General features: G+C 39.1%; 1 protein-coding gene across 3 annotated transcripts in view; it reads left to right on the top strand.

Moving 5' to 3' along the window:
• SIL1 (SIL1 nucleotide exchange factor) overlaps nt 1–14,095 on the top strand; it is a 229,016-nt gene that overhangs the window by 67,117 nt on the left and 147,804 nt on the right. For all 3 annotated transcript variants that reach the window (XM_084636668.1, XM_084636670.1, XM_084636669.1), the window contains one exon: nt 141–276. In XM_084636668.1, coding sequence (XP_084492794.1) covers nt 141–276 — 136 coding nt within the window. The remainder of the gene's footprint in view (nt 1–140; nt 277–14,095) is intronic.

Here is a 14,095-nt window from a genome sequence, read left to right as displayed (position 1 = left end):
TAGAAAGAATCTCAAGTGTCAAAAAAACAAACAAACTTGCTAGAGAGGGGAAAATTTTGTAACCTGAGGAATGTATTCTCTGCTGACACTACATAACCCAGGTGCAATTACTAATGAGCTGTATCTCATGTATCCAACAGGAGTTTGCCCTCACAAAAACAGAAGAAAACGACTTAAAAGAAGAGAATAACAAAGAGTCAGTAGCAGAGGATGATCTTGATCCTGAAGACTTAGAAGTGTTTTACCCAACATATCAGTGGCAAACAGTCCGTCCAGGTAACACATTGATGGTGAATTATTGTGTCCTTTTGAAACTACATCTGACACCACTGACAGAAACATCATAGAAACTAAAAATAACCATCAAATCCAACTGCATTTTTTGGTGGTTAAACAAAGAGGTGTCTGGTGTGGGAAGAATAGCTTTCTGCTTCAGTGAAAAGAAACAAGACTACCACAATCTGGTGGTGTGTGGTCATTGTCAGTCTCAAGGACTTCTGCTCGTGTACTTCCAGGACTTTAGAACTAACTGAGCTTCTGTCAGTCAAATGGCAGATGATATGCCTCCATTACTAGCTCAGAAGCACTTACTTTTTCTCTGTACCTATCAAAAGACAGATTTTATATGTTTATTGGCACATGCTGTTCTGGTCTGCTGTGGTCTCATGTGGGTTGATTAAATATCGTTCGATGGCAGACTTGCTATTAAGAGTAGTAAGTGTAATATTGTGCAGTTTTTAAAAGAGGAAAAGCTTTCTAATCCTTAGCTGTTTCAAGTCTAGTTTGTTCCTTTAAATCTAAAAGTTACATATTTCTCGAAAGTGTGCTTCTTAATTCTGGCTTAATGTACCTAATTTTAATACCCAACTTTTAAAAGATTACCCCGATATTTAGTTTGGCTCTTCTAAGTTGCTGGCATTGTCCCAGAATGTAAGATTCTTGGCCATTGCACAGAGGCAACAGTAGAATCAGCGGCTGCCCAAAGACTTATGGGACATAGCTAGCAAACCTGCAATAGCCAGTGAACTCCTACAGAGAATAAAATTTTTTTTTAAAAATATAAATGATTCTCTTTTTGTGCTGGATGCCCTTCACAGCCTGGCTATAATGTCTGTGACTGTGGCTAGAATCTGTGTTTCTACCCCACAGTTCACCTTTTGAAAGTATATCATATTTCAGAGTTTTTAAATGCTTTATGATCAAGAAAATGAAAGGTGGACTTCCTCATGTAAAGATTCTCATGCTTATTATTTCAGGAATCTAATCTCCCCTTGTTTCATATGCTGTTAATGATGGCTATGCATATCCACCAAGTGGAGACTAGACTCCTTAGAGTAGGGATGGCCAAAATATGCAACACTGAGGGCTTCATTGTCAGCTTCCCAAAAGCCTGAGAGTCCCACCAGTTTGTATATATGTGTATTTGCAAGTATGCAGCATAAATGCCTGCAGGCATAATATTTGATTTGTGCTCCTGTATTCCATGATAGAACAGGTGGCTGCTTGAGTTTACAAGCATTAACACAAGAAATAGGGGTCACCAAATAAGAGTAATAGGCAGCAGGTTTAAAACAAACAAAAGGAAGTATTTTTTCCACACAATGCGCAGTCAACCTGTGGAACTCCTTGCCAGAGGATGTTGTGAAGGCCAAATCTATAACGGGGTTCAAAAAAGAACTAGATAAGTTCGTGGAGGATAGACCAATCAATGGCTATTAGCCAGGATGGGCAGGAATAGTGTCCTTAGCCTCTGTTTGCCAGAAGCTGGGAATGGGTGACAGGAGATGGATCACTTGATGATACCTGTTCTGTTCATTCCCTCTGGGGCACCTGGCATTAGCCATTGTTGGAAGACAGGACAATAGGCTAGACGGACCTTTGGTCTGACCGAGTATGGCCGTTCTTATGTTCTTAATAGAAAATTGCTGTTGATCAGCTTCATCCTCGTCATGCTGTTACAAGGGAAAGAAGGTGTCTGTTAGGTCATGTTTGCCAGCTGGACAGTACTTAGAGATCCCCACTATAGTATGATGGGTACCGCTGCATAAAATTTTCACGTTTTAGTATGTGGTGAGGAATCCAGTTCTGAAATCTATTCTTCATTCCTCTCACAAGTGCAGAACAGTCCAAAGTAAGAGCAACTACTTTACATGATCTCCCTAAGATAGATCTCACTGCATTGGGTCATGAAAAGGACCAACGCAACACAGTATAAGTGTTTTTGTACTCGTTGTTATAGGCACATCATGTTTTCAAATGACTGCAAGAAAAAGGTGAGCACTGGAGCAGACTTCAGAGAGAAACCATCCAAAAGGAAACTTACTCCAAATTCCTTTTGCAGTTCTTGGAAATATTTTTATGTGAACTTTTCTCCCTCCCAGGTCAGTGACTCCTCTGCTTGATTCGGCAGTGGAGTTATAACCTGATGTTTGCCACTTGGTATGGATTGACGGAGATGACATACCCCCAGAATTTTGACTTCATGACAAGATCTCATACTATAGGCCCAGAAGGTGTGTTTTTGAAGGGGACTGGCCCTCATTTAACACACACACACACACATTTTGGATGTTCGTGGAAATAGGAAGCCTCCCACTGTGGTCTTCGATTTATATAGCCTCTCCCTGCCTCGGTTTCCCCACATGTACATTGGGAAAAAGCTTTCCCGCCTCACAAGGGTTTAGTAAGTATTAATTCATTTTATAGGGTTTTTTAATTTTAAGAGCTGCATCGGTACTCAATATTATTGTCAAAAGAATAGTTATGGGATCCATGTGTCTTTCAGATGCTCTTGAGGTTTCAGCCTGCTATAGCTGAACAATTTTCCCATATGTAAATCTTTCTATAACATAAATGTCTTCAAAAAGCCCTTAAACTTCACAAAGCTGCGGTATATATTTATATTCAGTTTTTGCACCATTATGTATGGAAGTCTTGTTGTGTCCCTATTCAGTATTCAAACTGGCAGATCACCACCTTTTGTTGAAGTAAAATGTGTATATATTTGCAGTTGTTATAAATGTCATTGCTGTTTTTGTTTAGAAGTGACTTCTCCATTGCTTGGGCATTTTGTTGTGCTTTATTTTTTAGCAGCTTCAAATTATGCAAACACAGTAAAGAGTTTAATAAAGTGGGGAGCTCATCAGCATTCACTGCATGTCTTAAGGAAGGAGTTTCCGGATACAGTTGTAAATGGCTTAAGCAGTGATTGCTCTTTGAGTTTTGTCCGTGTAGAGCCTCACTTTGCAGATGAATGTGTGCCTTTGGTGTTGAACCTTGTAAAAAGCATTAGGGTTATTGTGACTTCCCCAGCCTGAAAAGATCCATTAATATCCACCCCCAACACCTCCTCTATCCCTAACATTTTTCTGAAATGAAACACTTAATATGCACTGTATGACCACTTTTAGCATATTTATTCCTCAAACTTAAAAAATACATACTTTGTCTAAAATGAAAAGTTTGCACTTCTGCAAGTAAAACGGAACACATAGTCAAGTTGTCAGTCTGACTAGCCACACTGCTCTTTTGTGTCAGCCCTTAGATTCTGATTCCATTTTACCAATTTATTTGCTTTTCCAGCACCTTCCCTACTATTGAGTTTTAATGTTGTTAAAGACCTGATCAATTGATGCTAAGATGGCTATACAGGAATGCAGTCTTTTAAGAATGGTCAGAGTTCTGCATTGTGCTGTCCTGTTTTCTGTGAGTTTACTTCCAGTCTTCCATCATTTTGATTTAAATAAACTGTGACACAACGTCCTTGACAAACAAACACTTTGATTAGAAATCTGGATCTTCAGTTTTAAATACTAGGGGAGAAAGGGATTTGGGATTGTTTCATCAGCCATATTAGCATTTCATTGTCTTCTGTGCTGATCTCAGCCTGTGACTCTAGTACTCGGGGTCAGTCATGTTGACTAAATAATTGAAAGATACCAATGTTTGTCTGAATTGTTTTTCAATTTTGTCCTTGTGTAATTCCAGTTCATTGTTGCTAATTAGATCAAAGTGGATTTCTGCTGAGACTGTGTGGCAGTGTCATCAGGCTATAATCTGTTAAATCCCTCAAAATCTTTCTGCAGTTGCTTTTGTAAATTTAGTACCTCTCTGTAGAGTCAGTCCCTTGTTTGATCAAAATACAGCACACATTTTATACAAGTCCTTCTTGTGCTGAGTGCAAACTTCAGTGTGCTTCGGGTAGCTGAATGTAAATGTAGAGACGGTTATCCTGAGAGTTCTGTTCCATCAAGTGTCATTGGGAAGCTGGAACATCAATCTTCCATTTCTGTCAACAAATTATGAAGCTGGTAATGGCTGCAGAAAAGTTTTTGAAATCCCAGTAAAATAGGTTAGCACTCTGCTAGTCATTGCTTCTTCCTCAATTAAGTTTAGTGTGCTGGACACCCATAAATTAGAAGTTTAAGAGATGTGCATGTGAGATCTCTGATCTTTTCACTTCTATTTTTGTTTTCTGAGCAAATGGTGACAATATCCTTGCCATGCTTCTGTCTGCGTTCTTGGATGCTGTCTTCAGTAACCTGGCCACCAAATTCTGTGACTTAATAAGTAGGTACACATATTTCCCTGTATGGACGCTTATTGTCTTTATTTATTCATTTCTCAGATTCAACTAACATTATTCTATTAACATCAATGTTAATTCTTTCAGGTCTTCCTTTCATTTTTCCTTTCTGTATTCACTTTCAACATCTACTAGTGGATCTGTGAGTTTAAAGCTGTCATGAGGAGTATATCTGAGGTGAAGAGCTTCAATCATTTCTTTAAATGGATCACTTTATGCTACTTTGAAGATGATGAGGTTAGCATAAAAGAAGGCTGTAACTTTCATCGTGTGCAAGTCTTTACCTTTCATTGTGTTAATGGCATAATCACAGATCGATTTTTTTTTTTTACGTTTTTGGAGTATCAGAGACAGAGGCTACTGCTGAATGAAGCTGATACTGAAGAGCTGGTTAGAAGGCCTGAAACAATGATTATGTCATTGTGGTTGTGTTTTTATGACATTGATGGCATAGAAATGGTCTCACTTGCAAGATCACCAAACTCCTCAGTCTTCTTCTCTTTTACTTCAGAGGGCAAAGTTTCATACTTTAGAGATCTTGGGAAATCTGAAGAAACTGATTTTCTGTACCTTTAGAAGTGACCACAGATCCTTTCTCTCTTGCTACTTAACAACTCTGGACTACATTTAGATTCCATGTCAGAAGAATTATCAGTTTTTATTGTTTCAGTCCTTTTAACCACGTTTCCTTCAGCCTGATATGTTGAGTGTGATGAATTCATATTGATGTTTGGAAATCAAGGCTCATAAGCCACTCACACTATTGATCAGCAGCTTTCACATTTGCTATGGTTAGAATGAGAAAGAGCTTCCTAGTGAATACAGTGCTGTGGAGATAAAATAAGATGGGATTGTGATGTGACGCTCCATATTATTTATAGAAATATGCTTAGGATATGAGTTTGGCATAATTAAGATATTTTATGCAAGATGGCTCATGTAAGATGTCATTGGAAAGGTTATAATTTACTGATTGTGATTATCCAATTTGTATGCATGTATCATGCATGTATCTGGAGTTAGGAATATTGACTATGTAATAATTACAACTGTGGTTATACTTGGAGACGCACACCAGACAATAAGCAATCAGCCTTAATGGGCCATTAGGAAAAAGACGATGAGTCTTCGAAGATGTGGATCCCTTAGAATCATAGAATATCAGGGTTGGAAGGGACCCCTGAAGGTCATCTAGTCCAACCCCCTGCTCGAAGCAGGACCAATTCCCAGTTAAATCATCCCAGGGCTTTGTCAAGCCTGACCTTAAAAACCTCTAAGGAAGGAGATTCTACCACCTCCCTAGGTAACGCATTCCAGTGTTTCACCACCCTCTTAGTGAAGAAGTTTTTCCTAATATCCAATCTAAACCTCCCCCACTGCAACTTGAGACCATTACTCCTCGTTCTGTCATCTGCTACCACTGAGAACAGTCTAGAGCCATCCTCTTTGGAACCCCCTTTCAGGTAGTTGAAAGCAGCTATCAAATCCCCCCTCATTCTTCTCTTCCGCAGACTAAACAATCCCAGTTCCTTCAGCCTCTCCTCATAACTCATGTGTTCCAGTCCCCTAATCATTTTGGTTGCCCTGCGCTGGACTCTTTCCAATTTTTCCACATCCTTCTTGTAGGGTGGGGCCCAAAACTGGACACAGTACTCCAGATGAGGCCTCACCAATGTCGAATAGAGGGGAACGATCATGTCCCTCGATCTGCTGGCAATGCCCCTACTTATACATCCCAAAATGCCATTGGCCTTCTTGGCAACAAGGGCACACTGCTGACTCATATCCAGCTTCTTGTCCACTGTCACCCCTAGGTCCTTTTCCGCAGAACTGCTGCCTAGCCATTCGGTCCCTAGTCTGTAGCTGTGCATTGGATTCTTCCATCCTAAGTGCAGGACCCTGCACTTATCCTTATTGAACCTCATCAGATTTCTTTTGGCCCAATCCTCCAATTTGTCTAGGTCCTTCTGTATCCTATCCCTCCCCTCCAGTGTATCTACCACCCCTCCCAGTTTAGTATCATCCGCAAATTTGCTGAGAGTGCAATCCACACCATCCTCCAGATCATTTATGAAGATAGAAGATTTATGAAGAATGTCCTTCCTGTGGACATTGCAAATAAATCTGGTTTCATGGCTGCTTTAACACTGCAAGGTAAGGTGATAATGTCACCTGGTAAAAAGTGCCACCTTGGACACTGCTGGTGCTTTTCCACTGGAAACAAAGGCTTCCTGCCTTATGTAAATTCTGTGTAAGGCTGGGGAGTAAGGAAAACAGGACTCTTCTCAATTGCCATTCTGTCCAAGAAGAGAGACTGCTGAAAGTATCTGAAGAGACAAAGGAACTGAGCTGTAGGAAAGGCAAGGGCTGAGTCCAGATTGAGACTGAGGAGTCTAGTCTGTAAATCGAAATACCTGGAACTCTAAGCTACAGAAACTCTGTAACTTGCCTAATACAACATTTAGGGTGAGAAATTACTTCTTGAAACCAGTCTCTAAGATCTTAAGCCTTGATATGTGTGTTTTGTTTCATTTGCTTAGTAATCAGCCTTGTTCCGTTTGCTATCCCTTATAATCACTTAAAATCTTCCTTTTGTAGTTGTTAAACTTATTTTTGTTTATTATTAAACCCAGTTTGTGCAATTTCTAACGGGGGAGTGAGTGGGAAGAAGTTGTACATATCTCCCTCCACATTGAGGGAGGGGGAAAATTTGAGTTTGCGTTGTATAGATTTCTCTACAGCGCAAGACGATATTATTTTGGGTGTACTTTCCAGAGAGGAGCTGTACTTGAGTGATGGGTGATTTTCTTAGCGGAGTCTTCTCATAGAGAACTGTTTGCAGACTCTGTGTGATTCTACAGCTGGTGTGTTCCGTGTGTGTGTGTGTTCTCCTTTTAGGCTTCTAGTCTGTTCAGTAGGTTTCCTAATAGGTAGAACAAGACCCTTAATGTTTGCATCACTTCCTTTTTTTGGACATTTAAAAATTTTCATTCGAAGACTGAAACTAGAGTCTAATGTTTCTAGTATCAAAATTCTTCAAATGTATATATTTTAGGGCTGTGAAGCAATTAAAAGGATTAATCATGATTAAACAATAATAGAACACCATTTATTTAAATATTTTTGGATGTTTTCTACATTTTCAAATGTATTGATTTCAGTTACAACACAGAATATGAAGTGGTGTACAGTGCTCACTTTCTATTTATTTTTGAAAACAAATATTTGCACTTTAAAAAACAAAAGAAATAGTATATTTCACTTCACCTAATACAAGTACTGTAGTGCAATCTCTTTATCATGAAAGTTGAACTTACAAATGTTGAATTATAATGGACAAAAAAACCCCAAACTGTTTTATTTTTGAATGTAATCTAAAACTTTAGAGCCTACAAGTCCACTCAGTCCTACTTCAGCCAATTGCTCATACAAACAAATTTGGCTACGTTGGCAGGAGATAATGCTCCCCACTTCTTGTTTACAGTATCACCTGAAAGTGAGAACAGGCGTTTGCATGGCACTGTTGTAACCAGCGTCGCAAAATATTTATGTGCCAGGTGTGCTAAAGATTCATATGTCCATTCATGCTTCAACCACCCATTCCAGAGGATATGAATCCATGCGGATAATGTTCATTAAAAAAATAGTGCATTAATTAAATTTGTGACGAACTCCTTGGGGGGAGAATTGTATGTCCCCTGCTCTGTTTTACCCATATTCTGCCATATATTTCGTGTTATAGCAGTCTCTGATGATGACCTAGCAAATGTTATTTGATTTACAGACACTGTCACTGCAGTTTTGACAAAACACAAAGGGGGTACCAATGTGAGATTTCTAAAAATAGCTCCAGGACTCAACCCAAGGTTTAAGAATCTGAAGTGCCGTCCAAAATCTGTGATATTGTAAATAAGAAGCAGGCACCAGTATCTCCCGTAAATGTAAACAAACTTGTTTGTCTTGGTGACTGGCTGAACAAGTAGGACTGGGTGGACTTGTAGGCTCTGAAATTTTACATAGTTTTTGAGTGCAGTTATGTAACAAAAAAAAATCTACATTTGTAAGTTACACTTTAGAGATTGCACTACAGTACTTGTATGAGGTGAATTGAAAAATACTGTATCTTTTGCTTATCATTTTTACAGTGTAAATATTTGTAATAAAAATAATATAAAGTGAGCACAGTACACTTTGTATTCTGTGTTGTAATAGAAATCAATATACTTGAAAATGTAAAAAAAATCCAAAAATATTTAATACATTTCAGTTGATATTCTGTTGTTTAACAGTGCAATTAATGGTGATTAAATTTTTTAATCATAGTTGATTAATCACAGTTAACTCACACGATTAACTCAAAAAAATTAACAGCCCTAGTATATTTGGTTCATGTAAATACTTCAGAGTGACATAGCAGTTAAAATGTGCATTTATTGAAAAAAATGTGTGGTAGCTCAGTGTATATTTTCCTTTCTTTAACAGTTCATTTCCATGCTTTCAAATGGCTAGTCATTTTTATTGTCCTTCCTTAGTATGTATGTATATATGTATACATATATACATCCATACTACAACTTAAAGTAAAAAAAGATTTTGTTATGGTCCAGAGGTTGAGTTTTTATTTCTTTACTTCGATGAAAGCAAGCCCGTCCATGCATCTCAAAAACTACCTGTGGCTTATGTGGATAAATTCAGGGGTGAGAGAGAGAGCTGTCTTTCTGCACAGAGACTAAGCAGAGAAAATTGTATGCAGAGCTTGTTATGACCTTGGGAGTGCCACAGTAGCTGAAGTCCTTAGATCACATTGAGCCATATCCAAAGCAGCTTCCACAGTTTGCTAGAGAAATGTCTCTCTTGCAGAGATTTTCAGGGCTGCTGTCTGGGACTCTGTTCATATGCTTGTGCATTCATACAATGTATGTCTGGGTCTTTTTGTGAAACTTCTTCCTTACAAATGCGCTGTCTCAAGCTGAAGCTATTTCTTGAAAGGAGAAAATGCTGCTAGTTTAAGTAGGGGAGAAGGTGTAAGTTTGTATTCACAACCCAAAAAGATGAATGTGATATGTAAATAGGCCGAACAGTATCTTGATCCTACAGACTTGTATCCAAATTCTAGCACCATTTGAGAGGAACTTTGCATAGCTCCTAGTGGCTGGCCAAAGGAAGACTTTGTTTTGCTTATGTGGTAAAGTGGCTGCCTACAGACTAGTAGGTTCCCTTTTGTCTTTCCACTGTGGTAACAGACCACAGCAACCAGACAGGGATCTCCACTGATAGGTTAAGTTTACTTTAGGGTCCAGCAATTTGCTGGCAGACTCAGCAGCAGTCTTCCCCTATTCATGTTTAAAGTCCCACATCACAGAATCCTGTCCGGCATCAACATAAATCAGCACTCTGACTATACTACATGGATCATGGAATGTGTGATAGGAACTAGTTAATTTCATACTTGTGGCTGAAGTTAGACTTTCTACTTGTGGAAGCCCGTACTGGTACCTAGAGTTACTCCAGAATGCTTTTCTCAATCTCTTTAATGTCTACTGTAGGTTTTAAAAAAATCGGTGGTGGTGGTGGTTGTTTAAACTGCAGGGGAAAGGTGGAGGAGGCTTACGTGAGGTGGATCTTGCCTGTGCCACTAAGTAGGGCATGTTAAGGTCTCTAAGACTTTGTAATTACTTTAGCTGAAATAATGATCCATCTGAATCTGTGGCTTCTTATTGACCCAAACCTAATGGTAAAACATTATTATGCAAGTGTCTGAAATATGTATGTTAGCACTGGCAATCGGAATGGATGAAATACATAGTTAAACCACAAGTATATGTTAAAAGAAAAGGAGTACTTGTGGCACCTTAGAGACTAACACATTTGTTTGAGCATAAGCTTTCATGAGCTACCGCTCACTTCATCGGATAGTTTTCACAAAACCTGATGTGAGCAATCGAGAAAATAGAAAGCTGTATCCATCTGGTCAGATCATCGCAGATTTGCATGAACAATGGAAGCAAACTGAATTTTTTAAAAAAACCGCATTTATACTAGATTTTTAAGGTCAGTCTTGACAAAGCCCTGGCTGGGATGATTTAGTTGGGGATTGGTCCTGCTTTGAGCAGGGGGTTGGACTAGATGACCTCCTGAGGTCCCTTCCAACCCTGATATTCTATGATTCTATGACATGCTTTGTTTGCAGGTACAGTATTTTAAAAAAAGAACCTGCTTACACATCTGCAGAGGAAAATCTGTCCTGTAGAATTACTATAATCTGTTGTGGTAGGCCAACAGGAGAGTGCTTCAGGCTAATTACAGAGGGTATGAAAATTCAAATGGTCTCCAGGGTGACTGCAAATGTTTAATGTTTGGAAGGGTGACAATCAGGGTTATGGCCACTGTTTGTTATCTGTGGTTTCATTTCTCCATATGACCCCTAATGCCTGGGGCTCTATCCAGTCATCTTTCCTTAAGTTATATACTCTGTCTCTTGTTTAATTGTGACTGCTTCTGTTCATGCCACCTTCTATGTTTGGAACAGGCTCTCTTGTTTCGTGCACCAAGCAACTTCAGTCATTCCTTTCCCAAGCTCCCCTTTTTCTCTTAACCTTGAGTTGGTGGTGATCTCTCTAATGCAGACTGTTCCTGGTCTCGTGCCTAATCCTTTATCACGTGTGCAAAGATAAGAGGGGAAGAATGGCCTTGTGGCTGAGGTACTAGATGGGGTCTTGTGAAATATGGGTTCTGTTTCTGGTTCTGCTACAGACTTGTGTGGTGAGCTGCAGTATAAAATCCTAAAATACATAAACTCTGTGCCTCAGGTCTCCATCTGTAAAATGAGGATGATGACACTTTCCTATCTGCTGTGAGTCACTCACGACATGGTGATGGTGGGTATATAAAAACTCAAATAGCTAAACAGTGTTGGAACCATCTAACTTAAGTTGTAAGCTTTTTGACGCAGGGGTATTGTTTGTAAAAGTGGTGTTCACTCTGTTGTGCTAAGTAAACGATATAAAGCTATGCAGTTTTCTGTGCACCCAATCAGACGTCGGTGACACGCTTGCTTACTTTGATTTTTCTATAGCAGAAGCTGCTTTGTGAATGCAAGCAGCCCAGACAGGACTGTCCAAGTGCAGTCTGTGGAGTTCTGCACATAGCCCACATCTGCCCTTCTCTTTTGTATGGAGGTGGGGAGAGTGTGGATGAAGGCATGTGCTACTACATCTCGATTAAAACAACCCATATAGTTCGGCAGCCACTCTTGCTTTATGGGCCAAACAAAGGTTTTTTTTGTGTGGATTCTGTATCTCAAGACCATACATTTTAGGAATCTGTCTGATGACCCTCACTACTGAGTGTTTTTGAAATATCACCTTTTCATATCTCTTTCCTCTCCCTCCTCCTCCCCTGCCCTAGTCAGTAAGAGTTTGTATAATTTGAGGCATACAAAATCAAGGCATAAGAGTTCCAATATGTGAAATTTATGTCTTTAACATTTGCCATATCAATCAATGAATAATAGAGGTACAGGAGGAGGGGGTTGTGGTATAGCAGTTTTAATTTGATACAGTGACCACCACTCTTCTTTTCATTTGAAAAATATTCAACAAAATTATAACACTTTTTAACCGAATACTTAATTTTGGTATCATTATAATGGGTTACTAAGTGATCTTTCTTATTCACGCTACAATTGAGTGACCTGTATATTCATATCAGGACAGTCATTTGTCATCATAGTTTTCCTTTGCAAATGCTAAAGCTGATTTGATCAGTCTGTTGCAACATACACAACTCCTTTGCAGCACAAAATAAGACACATAGCAGTTTGACACTACTACATCCACATATCATAAATGTATAGGGTACATTATTCTCACAAGACCACTTGACTACTTCAGAATGTTTGGAGGAGCAAGTTCCAAGTCTCTGTTTACAAAAACTATCGTGTATCCATCCATATTGCAGTGGATTAAGTTGTGATGTATCTGGATCCAGAGCACCTTTCCACACAAACAACTGACGATGTGCTCATTTTACATTCTATAAATGCTTCAATTGTTAGTGATAAGGTGCTGAGCTTTGGTGTTGATGTGGTACTTTTGCCAGTTTTTGCTGCCTGTGATTTTTTCTATGTTTTACTCATGGTAGCATAGTTCTGATTATTCATAGCATGCAACCATGAATTTGGTTGCCTGTTCAGTGACATCAGGCTTTGGTGTACTGATGTTGCCCAGCAGACACAGGGAGTATCCAGCTCACAGAAACTTCAACATAGTGCCTTTGCCCAGGCCAAAATAGGAAGTTACTTTGTTGTTGGCTTCCTCAGGTGCATTTGGCAAATTCCATTTGTAAGTGGGTCATCTACATTGTCATAGACAGAGTGAAACGCCACCCCCAGTGGATGTTTACTATTGTCTCTGGCTGCTTAGTGATTGATGCACAGCTCTAGCTTCTTACTAGTGGCTTCTCTGTCCATTGCATCTTCAGCAATTCTATGTCTATAATTGTCCAATATTTGAAAATTAATTCTCATGAGTGGATAGAAAAGAATTTGCTAAGTGAAAATGCTTTGAGAGGACAAAAAGAATGTCTTATATCTTGGTTTGGCAGGACAGGGTGCGGGAGGGGAGAAGAGGCATACTAACAAGGTATACTGCTAATACAGATATAACATATGTACCTCTTAGCGAATTGTGTTTCATAACAAAATTATTAGTGTGAAGTTTTCATTAAAAAATAATTGAAATTCAGTGAAAATGGAGCCATTCTTTTTATGTGACAAATCTGAAGAACTGTCGCAGATTGAGCTGTCATTACAGGTGGTTTTGGAGCACACTGATAAATTAAGCAGTAATAAGTCACCGGGAGCAGATGGTATTCACCCAAGAGTTCTGAGGGAACTTAAATGTGAAATTGAAGAACTACTAACTGGTTTGTAACCTATCATTTAAATCAGCTTCTGTACCAGATGACTGGAGGATAGCTAATGTGACGCCAGTTTTTAAAAAAGGCTCCAGAGGTGATTCCGACAATTACAGGCTGATGAGCCTGACTTCAGTACAGGGCAAACTGGTTGAAACCATAGTAAAGAACAAAATTGTCAGACACATAGATGAACATAATTTTTTGGGGAAGTGTCAACATGTTTTCTTAAAGGGAAATCATGTCTCACCAATCTACTAGAATTCTTTAAAGCCTTTGACAAGGTCCCTCACCAAAGGCTCTTAAGCAAAGTAATCTGTCATGGGATAAGAGGGAAGGTCCTCTCATGGATCGGTAACTGATTAAAAGATGGGAAACAAAGGATGGAAATAAATGGTCAGTTTTCAGAATGGAGTAAGGTAAATATTGTTTACGCCCAGGGATCTGAACTGGGTCCAGTCCTATTCAACATATTCATAAATGATCTGGAAAAAGGAGTAGGAAAAATATGAAGATGATACAAAACTACTCAAGATAGTTAAGTCCCAAGCAGACTGTGAAGAGCTACAAAAGCATCTCACAAAACTAGGTGAC

Source organism: Lepidochelys olivacea (assembly GCF_965140295.1).
Source record: "Lepidochelys olivacea isolate rLepOli2 genome assembly, chromosome: 8".
NCBI lineage: Eukaryota > Metazoa > Chordata > Testudines > Cheloniidae > Lepidochelys > Lepidochelys olivacea.
Note: the sequence above shows the minus strand (reverse complement) of the source record. Positions and strands in the feature narration are given on the sequence as shown.